This window comes from Andrographis paniculata, unplaced genomic scaffold (assembly GCF_009805555.1).
Source record: "Andrographis paniculata isolate CXL003 unplaced genomic scaffold, ASM980555v1 Contig98END, whole genome shotgun sequence".
NCBI lineage: Eukaryota > Viridiplantae > Streptophyta > Magnoliopsida > Lamiales > Acanthaceae > Andrographis > Andrographis paniculata.
Window position 1 is genome coordinate 1,082,822 of NW_026137637.1, and position 19,736 is coordinate 1,102,557.

The window sequence follows — 19,736 nt, forward strand, 5'->3', positions numbered from 1 at the left end:
ATTCAAATGTGGACACTCAATTATCAGGGGAAACATCTTTCATTTTTATTTCCATGAATGTAGAAGATTAGTGCGGGAATGGTTTTAGGATTTAATAGAACATCTGAAAACTAACAAGAGAGCGATTTTGAGGATAAGCTGATACATAATATATGGATTTTGCAAAGTTCTATTTCTTAATTTTATTTCCTTGAAACACTCTATTGGTGCATGGTATAACTATTGCCTCATATTTTGTGATGCAAATGTTTTTCACAGTTCTAAAATCTTCCTGATCCGAAAAATAGCATAATTTGGCAGGTATGGCCTCAAGTGATGATGATGTTGGAGCTCAAAATGGTGCTGGAGCTTTTGCTACTGATGAAGTCGACAATGTGTTTGGCAAAGCACCACATGGTCCCGAAAAAGATGAGAGCCCCTTCGATGTGAAAGATTGTGTCGTAAAATGCAAATCAGTTTTCAAGTGCAGGCTCTGCCCTAGGATTGTCTGCTTGTCCGAGGAGACACTAAAGGCTCATCTAAGCTCCAAGGCAAGTATATAATATCTTTTATAATCACGCTCATTGTGGCTATTGTGGGGTTGAACTTAATGCACTCTTGAGGTAGTCGATGACATTAGTTTTTTGTCCCCTTTCTAGCGACATGCCCAGTCTGAGAAATTGTATAAAGAAGGGAGGCTTAAGGTTATGCTCAACAGTGAGGGACGGATCGAGGTTGAGATTCATCATGATAATGATGATACAAATACAGTTTCTATGAAGGTATATATATAGATTATATTACGATTGAGCAGATAGGTTTACTCCCAACTCCTTTGTTCTGTTATTCACTACTTTCGAACACAATAACCTTAACAGAGTCCAACTAAATCGAAGAAAAAGGGCAAAGGGCAATGGAAACAGAGGAAGAGATCAAAATAGGTATTAAGCACCATACTATTGTCGAGATGTAACCCCGAAGGCCAACAATGCATAACACAGTTTCATAAATAACGTACAGGATACAAGGTCGGGTAAAGCGAGGCAATCAGAGAAACGAGGGAAGAGGCAGAAGAAGGAATGATGGTGATGACGACGACGGCTATTCTGCCTTCCGATTTTTGTTTAGGTAAATTTTGTGCAAGACAAAAAACTAAAATACAATCAGACAATCTTTGCTTTTCTCTGATTATGTTTTCAATTTTGCCCGAATCCTAAATGAGTTAAGCCTTATGATACACAAAATTTGAAATCATAGCATGTTCTTAGATTAAGGAGGCCTTCCGACTTGTTAGGGCTAGAGGGGGTCAGGGTGACCATCGTGATGATGCACCCGCTCATCTAGATCTAAATGATGATTCAGGTATTTAGGAAGAAGTTTAAATATGAACATTATTATTTACTTCATTAAGGTCTTAAGTGTTTTTGTTATATTGTAGGCTCCGCCACTTTTTTTTTTCCTGAAACTTATAAATGTGTGTGATATATTGTAGGCACACCATCACGAGTACATAATTCAATTCCCATAGATGCAGAAACTTCTAGTAAGTTTCAAATGTAATTTAGTAATTCATATTGATATTAATTCTTAATATGTTCATTGTAGGTTCCGCTCCACCTTAAGCTTCATCATCCACTACTAGAGCGCAGTGTTCTATCATCAATCAAAGTGACAGCAGGTTTGGAATTATTTGAATTAAATGGTTCTTTTTGTTTGATTGAAAAGTATTGTTGTAATTTTAATATAATTATCTTTGCATTAATATTTCAGCTTTTTGTGGACACCTAAGGTAACTAGTAAATTTTGTAAATTATCTTTTTCATGTATCTGTTTTTAGATTCGATTTGGTTCAAATTTTTTGTAGATACTGCAAATATGTTTGATTAAACAAAAAATTGGTTAATCAAAACTTTTGGTTTGACGAGAATCACAATTTCGAGTATTTGTTCGATTTGATTCGAATATTAAATAATTGGATATTTACAAATAATCAAACGGTGACCATCCCTTCAAAGAAATCAATAAATATTCTTGGGGCAGCGCCAAAGAGGTTTTTCCTCCTGCTCCAATACTGCATAGGAACAGCAGACAATATTTATAGGAAATAAACACATTTATCATAATGGAAAATCAATTAAATTCAATGTTATATTGTATTTTCCCGTTATTAAACTTAAAAAAGAAAAAAAAAAAAGAAATTAGAAAATTTTAAAAATCTCTAAATTATGAAAATTGAGAAATTGAAATAGTGAACCATAAAATGTTCTTAATTATGAAACTAATAATTGATGGATATTTAACAAATGAATGCTGGTAAGCCATAGCGTGCTACTAACTGCCATGTTTTTCTTCACCGTAACCATTCCGCTAAAATATGTATAGACAAGTCTAAATTACACATTAGGCTGAGGTCGAGTCATGTCACGTATGTATTTGTTTTTATTTTATTGACTTCCAAAATTGATACTTACTCGGTCTTGCAATAAAACAAAACAACAACAATAAATAAATAAAATGAATTACAAAATTTTAAATGAAAAATAAATCAAATTTTATACCTATTTTCATATGTAATATCATGTCCAGCAATTATTTCATTTAACAATAATAATAAAGCCAGTAAGAAATGGATAGTGATGTAAGGATGAACTTGTGACTGTAATGTTATAAATTTAAATTCGGATCCCTCCCGGTCTTGTCCCAAGTAAACATATTAACACAAATATCATAATATATATATATATATGCATCTATAGTTTTGAAAATGTTTTAACCAAGTCTTTACCATTCAACTCATTTGTAGATATTGTCCATTTCTCAAGTGATTCGCACCACATATATTAATTTATTTTTACGTAATTCAACATTATAATTTTGAAATAAAATTCAGCACACATAATCTATTCCATAAAACAATCAAAAATTTAATTAAAGAGCTGATAATGATAATATATATGACTTGGTCAGTTCATCAGGATTGGTTTGCTGTCCTGTCCTGTCCTGTCCTTGTTTTTCCATGGCGACCTCGGTTGCATTGAATATAGATATATATATATATATACACACACATATACATACATGTAATAATTAAAATGATCGATATTCGATTATTTATATGAAGTCTAACTAAACCCTAAACCTTAAGTAGACCATAATGTCTGTCCTCCTAATTCATGTCTTCTTCCTTGTTGTCTTGCAACTAATTTTCGTCACTTATGTCACTCCATCCCGATCCCAATTCCACCAATGCCCTCCTTCTTCCTGCGGCAACATCACGCGCATAAGCTACCCTTTTCGACTCAGCACTGATCCTTCCCATTGCAGATTCAACGGCATCAATTTCCAGCTCGATTGCCATAATAACCAGACACTTCTCAATTTCCAAGGACAAGATTTTGCAACAAGGCAATACAGATCAACGACGATTTTGGTGCTAAGTATCAATTATGAACAAGAGCGGATAAGGGTAGTCGACCCTGCTTGCATCAATATCAATACCAATACGCCGGGAGACCTCTCCTCCTGTAGTAGCCCATCATACTATTTTGGTGTTTCCTACGACGTCTACAACAATATAATAACTACCCCCTTAAACAAAGAAGCAGCATTCATTCATTGTTTGTCGTCCGCTATTGCGAACGATAATAATAATAATAATAATTATGTTAGAGCCCCTTTCTTTGGCAACACAACAAAAACCATCCATTTTGGAAAATCTTCCCGATTCTATAGTTATGTCGTGCTTGATGATCCTTATCAATTATCTTTGTCGGATTTAGAAGAGTCTTGCACGGTGGATAAGGTGCTTTTGGTGTCCGCGCGCTCGTCTATTACCAATAAGTCATCGTTCATCGATATTTACGAGGCCTTGGCTTATGGGTTTGAGCTTTCATGGAGGAGAGTCGATTCTGGAGGTTGTTGGCTGGAGGTTCCCTATTTCACCTTAGCTCCCAATCACATTGTGACGGAAAGATGTTGTTTGTATGGTATCTTACCTTGTAAGTGTCACTTAATTAATGTCTACTTCATATATATTTTACTACTCCCTCCTCCGTCTCAAATACTCTGCTAAATTTCTTTTTTTGTTTGTCTCTAACATTCTACGATATTTTTTAAATAAGAAATAATTAAATATATTTAATCTTATCCCACATTTTATTTCATCACATCAATCAAATAAAACATACGCTTTTCTCTCTCGTCATATCAATTAATTTTCAAATTATCTCATTTAATACTATTCACCTGAATTTCCGTGCCGAAAACAAATATTGCATCATGTTTGAGACGAAACCCATGAGATCACCTGTCCAAAAAACAAACAAACCCTATCTTCACAGGAGAGGGTTCTGTCCGGAACAGACGATCCCGTCTTGAGAGAGACAGAGGGAGTACTGTACAAATACACTTATTTTTAAAGAATTATAAATTGTTAAACGATATTGTTTAATTCCATTCTATACCTCAAATTTATTTGATTTTACACTTTAATTCATGATTATAACTTATTATAGACGATACTTTTCATCACTTATGGTCAATAATTTAGAAATAAGTAGCAGTTATACTTTATCATAATTATAGTTTTCTTTTCAAATTGTATGTGCTCATTATATACTAATTTGAAATTTTGCAGGTAAATATGTTCATAGACTTGAATATACTTTTCTCAGATCCAATCTACTTTGGAATCTTGTGAGCTTTTCTGTTTTTACAGGGACAATGGTTAGGGTTCTTTGGACAATTGGTAAGATTGGATTTTTTTAAAAAAATCATTTTATAACTAATGTTTAAACGATGTTTTAAGGATGAAATTGCAAAAAATATCCTACATTTATACCATATTATCACTTTTGTCTTTTGTCTTGTATTTATCTCTTTGCCAAAATATATGCCACATGTTTATAAAAATCACTATTTATGTCCTTTGCCCGCGCGTCACATTCACACCACGCGTCCTTACGCACAATCACGTGCGGCCACACGCGGCCAAATGATAGAAATAACGACTTTTGTAAACATGTGAGATATATTTTGTCAGCAAGATAAATACAAGACAAAAGTGATAATGAGGTATACATATAGGATATTTTTGCAATTTTCCCATGTTTTAAGTTATTATCTATGCATTTAAATGAATTTTCAAGTTGCTTTGGCTTTTATAATTTTGTTTTATATAAAATAATTTTTGATGTTATATGTTAATTAAATGTATACACTCAATTGATGGGAATAGAATGAGTTTAAACGGAAAAATATATTTAATTGTAAATTGTGCAATGCAAAAACATATTGAAAAGTTGAAAGATTGTCATTTTTTTCTAAACAAATTAACCATGAGATTGCAAACAATTCTTCCTATTTGATATACATATATATATATATATATTTTCACGAAATAATGTAGGTGAGATCTTATCTGTAAGATTGGCAATTGGATTTATGGTTGGATTTCCTCTTCTATTGTGGTTGGTGATCCATAAATGGAGAAGACGCCATTTATGCAATGATACAAATATTGAAAAGTTTTTACAAGATCAACATGATTTTGCACCCATAAAATACAGTTACTCGGATGTCAAGAAAATGACGAGCAATTTTAACGAAAAATTGGGTGAAGGAGGCTATGGAACTGTCTATAAAGGAAAGCTTCGAAGTGGTCTTTATGTGGCGGTAAAGATGTTAGACCAAACCATAGCCGGGGTCGAAGAATTCATCAATGAAGTTGGCACAATCGGGCGAATCCACCATGTCAATGTAGTTCATCTCGTTGGGTTTTGTATCGAACGCTCAAAGTATGCTTTGGTATATGAGTTTCTTCCTAATGGTTCCCTCGATAGATATATCTTCAACGAACAAAGTTTAGGAGTGCTCGCCTTGACGCTCGACAAAATGTTTGAAATTGCACTTGGAGTGGCGCGTGGAATTGGATATTTGCATCATGGTTGTGATATGCAAATCCTACACTTTGACATCAAACCTCACAACATACTACTCGACGAGAATTTCAATCCAAAGATATCTGATTTCGGGCTTGCAAGATTGCACCCCACCAACGAGAGCTTCATAAATTTAACGGGCGCAAGAGGAACGATGGGATACATGGCACCCGAGATTTTCTATAGAAACATGGGCGGCATATCTTACAAGGCCGATATATATAGCTTTGGAATGATGTTGATGGAAATGGCGGGAAAAAAGAAAATCATGAATGACTTGGTTGAAGAAAGGAATCGAATGTACTTCCCGATGTGGATATATGACCAACTATGTGCAGGAAAGGACATCGAGATGAAAGATGCAAGCGAAGAGGAAAAAAGAATGGTGAAAAAGATTATGATAGTCGCAATGTGGTGCATACAAATGAGACCATCCGATCGACTTCCTATCAACAAAGTAATAGAAATGCTTGAAAGTGAGTCCGAACCACGGATGCCTTCAAGACCATTTGCAGCGCCGCGTGAGATAGAAGCCGAAACGGATGATCATGGAACTCAAACTTATCTTGTAGATTGCATCAACTTAGATTTACTTCAAAGTTGAACATTTCGGCTTGTTTACAGCTTTAAGAATGATTGAAGTGCTCATTAGAGTTAATCAGTGATTGCTATGAGTTCTATTAGTATAGTAAGAGCATGCAGGTTGTTATTATGTAAAAGTGAGTTCATATAATTGTGCATGAGATTTAGAGTTTTTTAACAAGAGGAGCCGAATATAATTTTAAATATTTTTGTTCGTTATGTTTGTAAACAAAGGTTCGTGCTCGTTTGTTAAATATTCGAGTTTATTTGTATTGTTTAAGTTTGGTTCGTTAAGAAATTTTATTGTTCAAGTTTGTGTTTAGGTCGAATAAGTTCGTTTGAGCTTTGATTTGATAGATATGATATTTTATTTGATTTTATAATGTATATAGTATTTTATTTATTTTTTAATTAATAATCTTATATATTAATCTTCTAATTAAACATTTGCAAACATGACTCAGACTGCTTTGTTAACAAAATAAGTATTTAATATTTAAAATATAACACGTATACAATTATATATATATATATCTATAAAACAATATCCAATAATTATTACACTTCAAAACATATCAAAACCCAAAATATAAATGATTAAAAACACTCAACCCTTAAGGCCTACATAGCTGCAATATACTATTAGCTATTGTAAAAACTAACAAAATATATATTTATCTAATATATTCCACAAAAACTTCTGGGTCCTTTCAGATAAAAATTTTGAAAGTTTTTGAGTTTTAAAATTTTTTGAAAATAGTAAAAGATTGTATATTTAATATGATATTTTTTAAAAAGTTAATAATACCAAAAAAATCAAAAGTATATCAACACAAACAAAATTTTTATTCAAAACATCTTATTAAATTCTAAATCATAACGTTAAACTTACATCTAAGATCGAAGAAAGAGTTCTCAAATTGTATTATTATTATTAATATTATTATATTATTCAATTGACTACAAAGTCTAGGGAAGGCAATATAGGACAACAATTTTGTAAATTAATAAATATAAATTAGAGTGGACTCACAAGAGTCATGGATCAAGTCAAGAAGTGAAAAATAATTGATTAGGAATTATAAATATTTGTCCATATTTTATTATTATATTGATGTGACACTCGGGCCAGCAAGTCAAAATTGTACTCCCTCCGTTTCAAACACTTGCAATATTTCATTTTTGGTATGTCGCAAATACCTTGCAACATTTACAAAATAAGAACTAATTAATTATATTTAATTTCTACCCAACATTTTATCCCGTCACATCATCCAAATAAAAAAATAAAATATATATTTTTCTCTCATCATATCACCTAATTTCTGAATTATTCTACTTAATACTACTTACTAAAAACCGGTGCCAAAAGTAAATATTACACCTTGTTTAGAACAGAACAGAGGGAAACTAATAGATCAATAAAAATCCTTCGAGTGCGCTTTAGTAATATTAACTACTTCTATAAAGAATTATATAGGAAAAATCATAGCATTGACATATTTTAATTTTCAATTTGGTTTATGGTTGGAAATTTAGTTCGGTTAATTGGAATGACTTATTTTAGTTTACGAATGAATTACAATTAAATGCAATATATATATATATATATTTGATTGAAAATATAATTTGAAAATATTGATTGAAGTATTTTATAAATCATATCTTAATAAATACCCCTTCAATACAGGTATATATATATATATTTTTTACATAATAATATAATTATCTATAACACAATAATTTTGTTCATCCAACATTAGGGCTGAACATTCGGACTTTCGGTTTGGATTTTGCCAAATTCGAACCGATTCGAAAATTCGAAATTTTTGAAAAAATCAATCCGAATCGAACTGAAATAATCGAAATTCGAAAATTCAAAATTCGAACTAAAAAATCCGAACCAAACGAAAAATCCAAAATTTTAAATATTTTAATTATTTTTTTAATTTGTAAATTTCTTTTATATTTTATAATTATTTTATAATATTAAATATATATATAATATATAAAAGTAGATAGATTAAAATATAATTAATAATTTTGAGTTTTTTTATATTAAAATATAATATTTTCTAATAAAATATTAAATATATAATAAAAAATATTAAAATGCTATATTTCGGATTTCAGATTGGTTCGAATTTTAATTATACCGATCCGATCCGATCCGAAAATCCAAAATTTATCAAAAATTCAATCCGAACCAATCCGAAAATCCCAAAAATTCGAACCAAATTTTATATTTCGATTTGATTTGGATCGGATTTTCGGATTTCGGATATTTTGCTCACCATTACCCAACACTATTTTTTCATTATGATTCAAAAAAATAATACTACAAATACTACAAAATACTTCTTATAAAAGTAAAAAAAAAAAAAAAAAAAAAGTTCAAATACTCATTACAAAAAGTTACAAAGTCAAAATAACAAACGAGTGTACCGTATTATTTCTGTCAACACATTTTTTATATTAATATGATACAAATACAACACACACTACCAAAAAATAATATATTTGTAACGGAATTCTGTCCCTAAAGTTCACGTAGCCAACGTAATTTCATTTCTAATTCCGTCTCTAATGTCATTAGTAACACAAAAAGTAGATTTAGAGACAAAAAAATTTTGTTACAAAAATAATTTTTTCTTGTACTGACATGAATTAACAATCCATGCTATAATCATATAAAATACACGACAGTTGATTTTAGTACTCCATCCGTCCCAAACAAAGTGCAACATTTATTTTTGGCACGAGTTTTTAGGTGGGTAGTATTAAGTATAATAATTTAGAAATTGGGTGATGTGATGGAGAGTGAAATATATATTTTATTTTTTTATTTGGATGATGTGAGGGGGATAAAGTGTGGGGTAGAGATTATGTATAATTAATTATTTCCTATTTTGGAAATGTTGCAGGGTGTTTGAGACATATCAAAAAGGAAATGTTGCACGGTGTTTGGGACGGAGGGAGTATATAATATAGTTTTATACAACGTCCATATAATTCTGAACAAACATCACATGTGTTGTGTGTAATAAGAACATGTGTTGTTTCTATATATTATAAGTGCTGAAAAATCAGCACCGTGCTTAATCTTCTAAATTAGCACCGTAACTATTCCCTATATTTTGACACAATTTTCTATACCATACATAAAATTCAATTTATCTAAAAGTATATATAATTAGCATAAATTGATATCAAATAAAGATAGGTGGATTTTAAATATATATATATATATATATACATATTTATTCATTAAGAGTGATAAAAATAGAATACTCCTTTTATCCGAAATGCATGTATTCTTTTACTTTTCGTCTATAGATTAAGAGATATTAATAGTTTATGTGTGTAGGCCGGTCTTGACTTTGGAAGGGTTCGAGCCACAAAATATATAGGCCCCAATATATATATATAAAATATATTTTTATTTATAATAAAATATAAATAAAATAATTTTTTAAGATTTTTAGATGAAAAATAGTTATAAAAAATATTTTTTAATGTTTGAGACACATAGGATTTAAACTTAGACTAATATTAAAAATTAAACTTAGACTAATATTAAAATTAATCCCTGTTTACCACGCCCGGTGGAGGGTATGTGTGATATATAGTTTAAGAATGTATTATCTAAAATATTCTCGAAAGTATATAATGTGATTTTGAAATAATTTTATTTTCTAAAATAAATAAATAAGGAAGTACTTAATATCTTTTTACTTTTGATTTGAATTTAAATTATTATTTAAATATAATTTAATTTGATATTTATAAGAATAAATAATTTGTGTTTATTTGGACATTATAGCCTGAAAAATAGTAATTTTGATTTGAAAAATAAACTCTTAATATTGCATAATCACTACAAAAAAATATATATATATCAGTTTTGTAACAATATTTTTTCGTTCTTAAATCCACTTTTTCCGTTACTAATGATATTAGAGACGGAATTAGGAATGGAATTATCGTTAGCTACGTGAACTTTAGGAACATAATTCCGTTACAAGTATACTTTTTTTTTTTTTTTGTAGTGAATACATTTAATAATAACTTATACAGAATATTTAAAATAATTCTCATAACTATTTATCATTCTATAGACTAGTACAATTTCTAAAGATCAAAATATTTTTCATAACTTGCTTACTTTATTTTAAAATATTGATCATATTATTTATAATTTTTCTCTTAATTACTAAAAGCATTATATTAAATTCTTCTTTTTTATCATTCTTTTTAAAAGAAAATTATACTCTATTAGTCTGCTTCTAAAAATAACATTAAAAATATTTTTATATTTTTTATTATATAGTGTTTATTCAAAGTATTACATATACTATTTATTTATAGTACATAAAACAATCAAATTTAATTAACATATATATATATATAATTAATTAAAGAGCTCATAATGATAATATATATACATATAGGGTTTGTTGCGGGCAATAATTTTTTGGAATCACGTTTTCAAAAAATATATTTTATATTTTATATTTTTTGTGCAATTTTCTGTAACATATAAAAAATAAATTATTATTTTTAAATATTTATTAAAAAAAATAAAAAATAAAATATTTAATTAAAAATAATATATTTTATATTGTAAAATCAATTTCTCAGAGCACGTAGTAAGACTTGGTCAAGTCATGATGGATTGGCAAGTGGCTTCTGTTTTTCCATGGCCACTAGGGTGTGTTTGTTTGTGTGTATACTTCTTGAGTTTGAAAATATTTTTAGTAGTAACAAGATGAATTTAAATAATTTTTTAATGTGATATAAATAGACGTTTGACGTGATATTTTAAATATGAAATAGATTTATAGTATAATATATATGTATAAAAAATATAATAGTTTGATTTGATATTTTTTTTTTTTAAAAAAATATGAATAATAAAAATATACGTTGAAAACCCACGAAAAGAACTCAACTTTAAGGTGTTGAGATGCGTATATGTGATAATAAAAAATGACCAATGCCCAAAGTAGATTCGATCATACTCAATAATCTTATATATTGATCCAACGATTCGATTAATTGTATGAAGTCTAGCTTTATAAACCCTAAACCTTAATAAGACCATAATGTCTGTCCTCCTAATTCATGTCTTCTTCCTCGTTGTCTTGCAACTAATTTTCGTCACTTATGTCACTCCATCCCGATCCCAATTCCACCAATGCCCTCCTTCTTCCTGCGGCAACATCACGCGCATAAGCCACCCTTTTCGACTCAGCACTGATCCTTCCCATTGCGGATTCGACGACATCAATTTCCAGCTCGATTGCCGTAATAACCAGACACTTCTCAATTTCCAAGGACAAGATTTTGCAACTAGGGAATACAGATCAACGACGCTTTTGGTGCTAAGTATCAATTATGAACAAGAGCGGATAAGGGTAGTCGACCCCGCTTGCTTCAATAATAATATCAATATCAATATGCCCGGAGACCTCTCCTCCTGTAATAGCCAAGCATACTATTTTCGTGATTCCTACAGCTTCTACAGCGATGGAATAAGTACGGTCCCGTTAAACAAAGCAGCAGCATTCATTCATTGTTTGTCGTCCCCTATTGCGAACGATAATAATAATAATAATAATTATGTTAGAGCCCCTTTCTTTGGCAACACAACAAAAACCATCCATTTTGGAAATTCTTCCCAATTCCATAGTTATGTCGTGCTTGGAGATCCTTATCTATCTTTGTCGTATTTAGAGGAGTCTTGCACGGTGGATAAGGTGCTTTTGGTGTCCGCGCGCTCGTCTATTACCAATAAATCATCGTTCATCGATATTTACAAGGCCTTGGCTTATGGGTTAGAGCTTTCATGGAGGAGAGTCTATTCTGAAGGTTGTTGGCTGGAGGTTCCCTATTTCATCTTAGCTCCCAATCACATTGTGACGGAAAGATGTTGTTCATATCGTTACTCATCTTTTCGTTGTAAGTGTCACTTAATTGATGTCTACTTCATATTTTACTACTCTGTCCGTCTCAAATAAAATATACAATTTTCTCTCTTATTGTATCACTTAATTATCAAATTATCTCATTTAAAAGAATTATAAATTGTCAAACCATATTGTTTAATTCCATTCTATACCTCAAATTTATTTGATTTTACACTTTAATTCATGATTATAACTTATTATAGACTATACTTTTTATCACTTATGATCAATAATTTAGAAATAAGTAGCAGTTATACTTTATCATAATTATAGTTTTCTTTTCAAATTGTATATGCTCATTATATACTAATTTGAAATTTTGCAGGTAGATATCTTAATAGACTTCAATGTACTTTTCTCAGATCCAATCTACTTTGGAATCTTGTGAGCTTTTCTTCTAGAATTTTTATATATTTTTATACTTTAATTTTTATATATTTTTGTTTACAGGGATAATGATTACGGTTCATTGGACAATTGGTAAGATTGGATTTTTTTAAAAAAATCATTTTATAACTAATGTTTAAACGATGTTTTAAGGATAAAATTGCAAAATATATTCTACACTTATACCATATTATCACTTTTGTCCTGTATCTATCTTTCTGCCAAAATATATCTCACATGTTTATAAAAATCGCTATTTATGTCCTTTGCCCGCGCGTCACATTCACACCACGCGCCCTTACGCACAATCACGTGCGGCCACACGCGGCCAAATGATAGAAATAACGACTTTTGTAAACATGTGAGATATATTTTGTCAGCAAGATAAATACCAGACAAAAGTGATAATGAGGTATACATGTAGGATATTTTTGCAATTTTCCCATGTTTTAAGTTATTATCTATGCATCTGAATGAATTTTCAAGGTGCTTTGGCTTTTATAATTTTGTTTTATATAAAATAATTTTTGATGTTATGTGTTAAATAAATGTATACACTCAATTGGTAGGAATAGAATGAGTTTAAACGGAAAAATATATTTAATTGTAAATTGTGCAATGCAAAATCATATTGAAAAGTTGACAGACATGTCATTTTTTTCTAAACAAATTAACCATAAGATTGCAAACAATTCTTCCTATTTGATATATATATATATATATATTTTCACGAAATAATGTAGGTGAGATCTTATCTATAAGACTTGCAATTGGGTTTGTGGTTGGATTTCCTCTTCTATTGTGGTTGGTGATCCATAAATGGAGAAGACGCCATTTATGCATGGATACAAATGTTGAAAAGTTTTTACAAGATCAACATGATTTTGCACCCATAAAATACAGTTACGCGGATGTCAAGAAAATGACGAGCAATTTTAACGAAAAATTGGGTGAAGGAGGCTATGGAACTGTCTATAAAGGAAAGCTTCGAAGTGGTCTTTATGTGGCGGTAAAGATGTTAGACCAAACCATAGCCGGGGTCGAAGAATTCATCAATGAAGTTGGCACAATCGGGCGAATCCACCATGTCAATGTAGTGCATCTCGTTGGGTTTTGTATCGAACGCTCAAAGTATGCTTTGGTATATGAGTTTCTTCCTAATGGTTCCCTCGATAGATATATCTTCAACGAACAAAGTTTAGGAGTGCTCGCCTTGACGCTCGACAAAATGTTTGAAATTGCACTTGGAGTGGCGCGTGGAATTGGATATTTGCATCATGGTTGTGATATGCGAATCCTACACTTTGATATCAAACCTCACAACATACTACTCGACGAGAATTTCAATCCAAAGATATCTGATTTCGGGCTTGCAAGATTGCACCCCACCAACGAGAGCTTCATAAATTTAACGGGTGCAAGAGGAACAATGGGATACATGGCACCCGAGATGTTCTACAGAAACATGGGAGGTATATCTTACAAGGCTGATATATATAGCTTTGGAATGATGTTGATGGAAATGGCGGGGAAAAGGAAAATCACGAATCATTTGGTTGAAGAAACAACTCAAATCTACTTCCCGATGTGGATATATGACCAACTATGTGCAGGAAAGGACATCGAGATGAAAGATGCAAGCGAAGAGGAAAAAAGAATGGTGAAAAAGATTATGATAGTCGCAATGTGGTGCATACAAATGAGACCATCCGATCGACTTCCTATCAACAAAGTAATAGAAATGCTTGAAAGTGAGTCCGAACCACGGATGCCTTCAAGACCACTTGCAGCGCCGCGTGAGATAGAAGCCGAAACGGATGATCATGGAACTCAAACTTATCTTGTAGATTGCATCAACTTAGATTTACTTCAAAGTTGAGCATTGTGGTATGTAAACCCTCTCTCCCCCTCCCCTCTCTCTCAATGTGATTGAGTGTGTGTTAATTGTTTTTGGCTTGCATTCTAAGTCTACTTCGAGTTGATTGTGTTTGAATGATTTTTTTGAGTAACATGTGCTGCACCAAAACTCTTTCGAACACCTAAAATATGATTAATTCTCGAAGCATAGTTATATCACAGTTATAACACTTTACTGTCAACCGTATGCATGCAGAATACAAAGCAGTAAATGAGACAAGGGTTTGTTAATTCAGTTGGTTATAAATAAACCTACATCTGGGAAATACCAATCCAATCCAAAAGTAATTTTAACAAAGACAAACCACAACTCTTTCAACTCATACTTGTACAACTTATATACACTCTGTCGCAATTTAGTCATACATTTTGCAATGAATTGTACAACTTGTATACATTATGTCGCAATTTAGTCATACATTTTGCGATGGATTGTACAATTGATATATATTCTGACGCAATTTAGTCGACGAATAAAAAAATCCGTTGCAATTTTACAATATATTTTACAATTGATATACACTCCGTAGTAATAAAGAAAATATTTATTTTTGTATTATTATTATTATATATATTTTTACATATTTACATACAATATAACCGTACATACCATTATTATTAAAACAATTAATAATAATAATAATAATTGTATATAAAATTTATCCGCCTTCCCCTACCTAATTTCACCCTCGCCGATTCTGGGTCGATTCCACTCCCAACCGCCGTCGTTCTACTGATTCAACCACCGGCATCGCCTTCGATTCCGCTCCCAAAAGCCGCCTAAGCCGTCATTCTAGTAATTCAACCACCACCACCAGCATCGCGTTCGATTTCGCCTTCGATTCCACTCCCATCGCGCTCAACTACTTATATTTATTTGGGGAATTTGTTCTAAGTTGCTTGCTGCAAATGCATATACAGGTGATCCCTTCGTCGCGGACGCTGAGACATCGCAAGCAGCCGTTCGAATTTTCAGGTATCTTCTCTGGTTCCATACCTCTGGCATTTAATGGACACTTACTAATTCGCAGTTAGAGAGATACATATTTGGAAGCACTACTTTTCTGTTCCAGGAAATTTTGGCTTGGTTTGAATTTATTGAATGTTTATGCACTTTGCGAAAGAAATATGTCTATACAGTTTCGTTTCGATGCTCTGAGCGTTGGTGAAATTATTTCTAGCTTACAATCTAATGTTTTTATATTCCAACAATTTGTGCTTTGCGTGAATTAAATTACCTCCTGTGGAAATACGTTAAGCTACTTTGAAGACTCCAGGAAGAGATTAATTGGATTTGAGTTGCATTAATGTAGGTGATGCTTATTTGTATTAGTCCGAAGATAAAAGCTTCGAGCTTGGAAGAACTAGTCTATATTTGTAGATGGAAGTTATTTTGTAATTACTTTGAGCAAGTCTTTAGTGCTGATTTTACTCCATTTATATACTTTTCAGTTGAGAATAAAGAGGTGATAAAGAGGAGGTTCTACAGGTATGAACATGGTGATTATGATGCTCCCTCTGAATCTTCTTCATCTGACTCTGAAGTGGAGGTAGAGGCCACTGATGAAACAGAATATGAAGAAGAAGAGGAGGAGGAGGAGGAGGGAGATGAGGAGAATGAAAATGCTGTTGTAAGGCGAAAAGGAGAAACTTCTTCTTCTGGTTTGTGAAGCATTCTTATGATCTGTGCTATGCATACTTGATCATTGTGATCATATATCTATTTATTTGTCAATTCTTCTGGTTGAAAAACACTTTCACCAGTAATTCCATGGACGTTACTTGATGTAGGTATATTATTTGATTAGATTGTTTTCTTTGATTTTTCTTGGTATATTCTAAAAGCTTAGATTGTGATAACTAGACTGTTAATAATGTAACCTATGTTTTTGCCAAGGTTATTTTATTTGTATTCGCTTCTTCAGGTTACGAGAGCGAGGATAGTTCAGCAAATGAAGTCAATCTTGATTCATCAGGTTAAATCAGTTCTCATCTTCTTGTTTCTGTTACAGCTTTTGGGAAAGTTCATAACAAATTCCATTTTTTAATTTTTGATGTAATTCTGATTGGACCAAATAATGTATAGTTTCTATAGTTCTCCTTACAGTATGTATAAATATTTGAACTTTCACTAGAAGGAATGCGTTCTTCAGTGATCTTCTTGATAAGTAATGCTGCAGTACCATTCTCTTTGACATGAATATTGATATTGTAAATGAATTCATCCTTCTCCTAATGATATCGTTTGCAACATGGTTTCTTTGTTGATTTAACATATAATACATTGTTATCATTTTGTTTGGCATCGATAGTGACTAGGAATTTGTCTTTTATTCATGCCATTGGTTACTCATCAGCTTGACATATGTAAGGCTGGACTACCTACTACTACCTTAACTGTAATTTAGACGGGCTTTTCCCATCACTTGCTGCAGAAGATGTATACATATTAATTCATATTAAATGTACTCGACACTGCAAAAGTTTGTTTAAATTGCTAGTCGATTCAAATGTGGACACTCAATTATCAGGGGAAACATCTTTCATTTTTATTTCCATGAATGTAGAAGATTAGTGCGGGAATGGTTTTAGGATTTAATAGAACATCTGAAAACTAACAAGAGAGCGATTTTGAGGATAAGCTGATACATAATATATGGATTTTGCAAAGTTCTATTTCTTAATTTTATTTCCTTGAAACACTCTATTGGTGCATGGTATAACTATTGCCTCATATTTTGTGATGCAAATGTTTTTCACAGTTCTAAAATCTTCCTGATCCGAAAAATAGCATAATTTGGCAGGTATGGCCTCAAGTGATGATGATGTTGGAGCTCAAAATGGTGCTGGAGCTTTTGCTACTGATGAAGTCGACAATGTGTTTGGCAAAGCACCACATGGTCCCGAAAAAGATGAGAGCCCCTTCGATGTGAAAGATTGTGTCGTAAAATGCAAATCAGTTTTCAAGTGCAGGCTCTGCCCTAGGATTGTCTGCTTGTCCGAGGAGACACTAAAGGCTCATCTAAGCTCCAAGGCAAGTATATAATATCTTTTATAATCACGCTCATTGTGGCTATTGTGGGGTTGAACTTAATGCACTCTTGAGGTAGTCGATGACATTAGTTTTTTGTCCCCTTTCTAGCGACATGCCCAGTCTGAGAAATTGTATAAAGAAGGGAGGCTTAAGGTTATGCTCAACAGTGAGGGACGGATCGAGGTTGAGATTCATCATGATAATGATGATACAAATACAGTTTCTATGAAGGTATATATATAGATTATATTACGATTGAGCAGATAGGTTTACTCCCAACTCCTTTGTTCTGTTATTCACTACTTTCGAACACAATAACCTTAACAGAGTCCAACTAAATCGAAGAAAAAGGGCAAAGGGCAATGGAAACAGAGGAAGAGATCAAAATAGGTATTAAGCACCATACTATTGTCGAGATGTAACCCCGAAGGCCAACAATGCATAACACAGTTTCATAAATAACGTACAGGATACAAGGTCGGGTAAAGCGAGGCAATCAGAGAAACGAGCGAAGAGGCAGAAGAACGAATGATGGTGATGACGACGACGGCTCTTCTGCCTTCCGATTTTTGTTTTAGGTAAATTTTGTGCAAGACAAAAAACTAAAATACAATCAGACAATCTTTGCTTTTCTCTGATTATGTTTTCAATTTTGCCCGAATCCTAAATGAGTTAAGCCTTATGATACACAAAATTTGAAATCATAGCATGTTCTTAGATTAAGGAGGCCTTCCGACTTGTTAGGGCTAGAGGGGGTCAGGGTGACCATCGTGATGATGCACCCGCTCATCTAGATCTAAATGATGATTCAGGTATTTAGGAAGAAGTTTAAATATGAACATTATTATTTACTTCATTAAGGTCTTAAGTGTTTTTGTTATATTGTAGGCTCCGCCACTTTTTTTTTTCCTGAAACTTATAAATGTGTGTGATATATTGTAGGCACACCATCACGAGTACATAATTCAATTCCCATAGATGCAGAAACTTCTAGTAAGTTTCAAATGTATATAATGTAATTTAGTAATTCATATTGATATTAATTCTTAATATGTTCATTGTAGGTTCCGCTCCACCTTAAGCTTCATCCACCACTAGAGCGCAGTGTTCTACCATCAATCAAAGTGACAGCAGGTATGGAATTATTTGAATTAAATGGTTCTTTTTGTTTGATTGAAAAGTATTGTTGTAATTTTAATATAATTATCTTTGCATTAATATTTCAGCTTTTTGTGGACACCTAAGGTAACTAGTAAATTTTGTAAATTATTTTTTTCATGTATCTGTTTTTAGATTCGATTTGGTTCAAATTTTTTGTAGATACTGCAAATATGTTTGATTAAACAAAATATTGGTTAATCAAAACTTTTGGTTTGACGAGGATCACAATTTCGAGTATTTGTTCGATTTGATTCGAATATTAAATAATTGGATATTTACAAATAATCAAATGGTGACCTATCCCTTCAAAGAAATCAATAAATATTCTTGGGGCAGCGCCAAAGAGGTTCTTCCTCCTGCTCCAATTCTTCATAGGAACAGCAGACAATATTTATAGGAAATAAACACATTTATCATAATGGAAAATCAATTAAATTCAATGTTATATTGTATTTTCCCGTTATTAAACTTAAAAAAGAAAAAAAAAAAAAATTAGAAAATTTTAAAAATCTCTAAATTATGAAAATTGAGAAATTGAAATAGTGAACCATAAAATGTTCTTAATTATGAAACTAATATTTGATGGATATTTAACAAATGAATACTGGTAAGCCATAGCGTGCTACTAACTGCCATGTTTTTCTTCTATGTGCTAAATGAGGCTAATCAAAAATGAAATTGATTTGCTCCCGTTAGCACCGTAACCATTCCGCTAAAATATGTATAGACAAGTCTAAATTACACATTAGGCTGAGGTCGAGTCATGTC

The 19,736-nt window shown here is 31.7% G+C and overlaps 4 protein-coding genes across 16 annotated transcripts in view; 3 read left to right on the plus strand and 1 right to left on the minus strand.

Moving 5' to 3' along the window:
* The window catches only part of LOC127243923 (uncharacterized), a 40,152-nt gene extending 38,363 nt beyond the window's left edge, over positions 1-1,789 (plus strand). The window contains exons 4-7 of one of the 2 annotated variants that reach the window (XM_051264164.1): positions 301-530; positions 639-761; positions 858-920; positions 1,000-1,103. In XM_051264164.1, coding sequence (XP_051120121.1) covers positions 301-530; positions 639-761; positions 858-920 — 416 coding nt within the window. In that variant the 3' untranslated portion in view covers positions 1,000-1,103. Of the gene's footprint in view, positions 1-300; positions 531-638; positions 762-857; positions 921-999; positions 1,104-1,471; positions 1,523-1,584 lie in introns of those variants that run through there. The other variant, XR_007837062.1, reaches the window with a different exon arrangement.
* LOC127243915 (ethylene-responsive transcription factor RAP2-7-like) overlaps positions 1-19,736 on the minus strand; it is a 99,056-nt gene that overhangs the window by 55,787 nt on the left and 23,533 nt on the right. The gene's annotated exons all lie outside the window — the stretch shown is intronic.
* On the plus strand, positions 3,049-14,822 carry LOC127243909 (LEAF RUST 10 DISEASE-RESISTANCE LOCUS RECEPTOR-LIKE PROTEIN KINASE-like 2.2). 2 transcript variants are annotated; one of them, XM_051264139.1, is made up of 5 exons: positions 3,049-3,781; positions 12,260-12,461; positions 12,795-12,818; positions 12,920-12,949; positions 13,600-14,822. In XM_051264139.1, exons 1-5 carry the CDS (start codon positions 3,134-3,136, stop codon positions 14,733-14,735), a joined length of 2,040 nt encoding a protein of 679 aa, XP_051120096.1. In that variant the 5' UTR covers positions 3,049-3,133; the 3' UTR covers positions 14,736-14,822. The 2 variants fall into 2 exon arrangements, with proteins under 2 accessions (XP_051120096.1, XP_051120095.1); XM_051264138.1 differs by lacking the exons at positions 12,260-12,461; positions 12,795-12,818; positions 12,920-12,949; positions 13,600-14,822 and adding exons at positions 4,616-4,726; positions 5,387-6,683 and having other exon boundaries at positions 3,053-3,977.
* LOC127243924 (uncharacterized) lies at positions 15,453-19,073 on the plus strand. 9 transcript variants are annotated; one of them, XM_051264170.1, is made up of 10 exons: positions 15,453-15,749; positions 16,226-16,435; positions 16,699-16,749; positions 17,578-17,807; positions 17,916-18,038; positions 18,135-18,197; positions 18,277-18,385; positions 18,526-18,619; positions 18,750-18,800; positions 18,872-19,073. In XM_051264170.1, exons 1-6 carry the CDS (start codon positions 15,683-15,685, stop codon positions 18,195-18,197), a joined length of 744 nt encoding a protein of 247 aa, XP_051120127.1. In that variant the 5' UTR covers positions 15,453-15,682; the 3' UTR covers positions 18,277-18,385; positions 18,526-18,619; positions 18,750-18,800; positions 18,872-19,073. The 9 variants fall into 9 exon arrangements, with proteins under 9 accessions (XP_051120127.1, XP_051120125.1, XP_051120123.1 ...); XM_051264168.1 differs by having other exon boundaries at positions 18,277-18,800; positions 18,872-18,941; positions 19,034-19,073; XM_051264166.1 differs by having other exon boundaries at positions 18,277-18,619.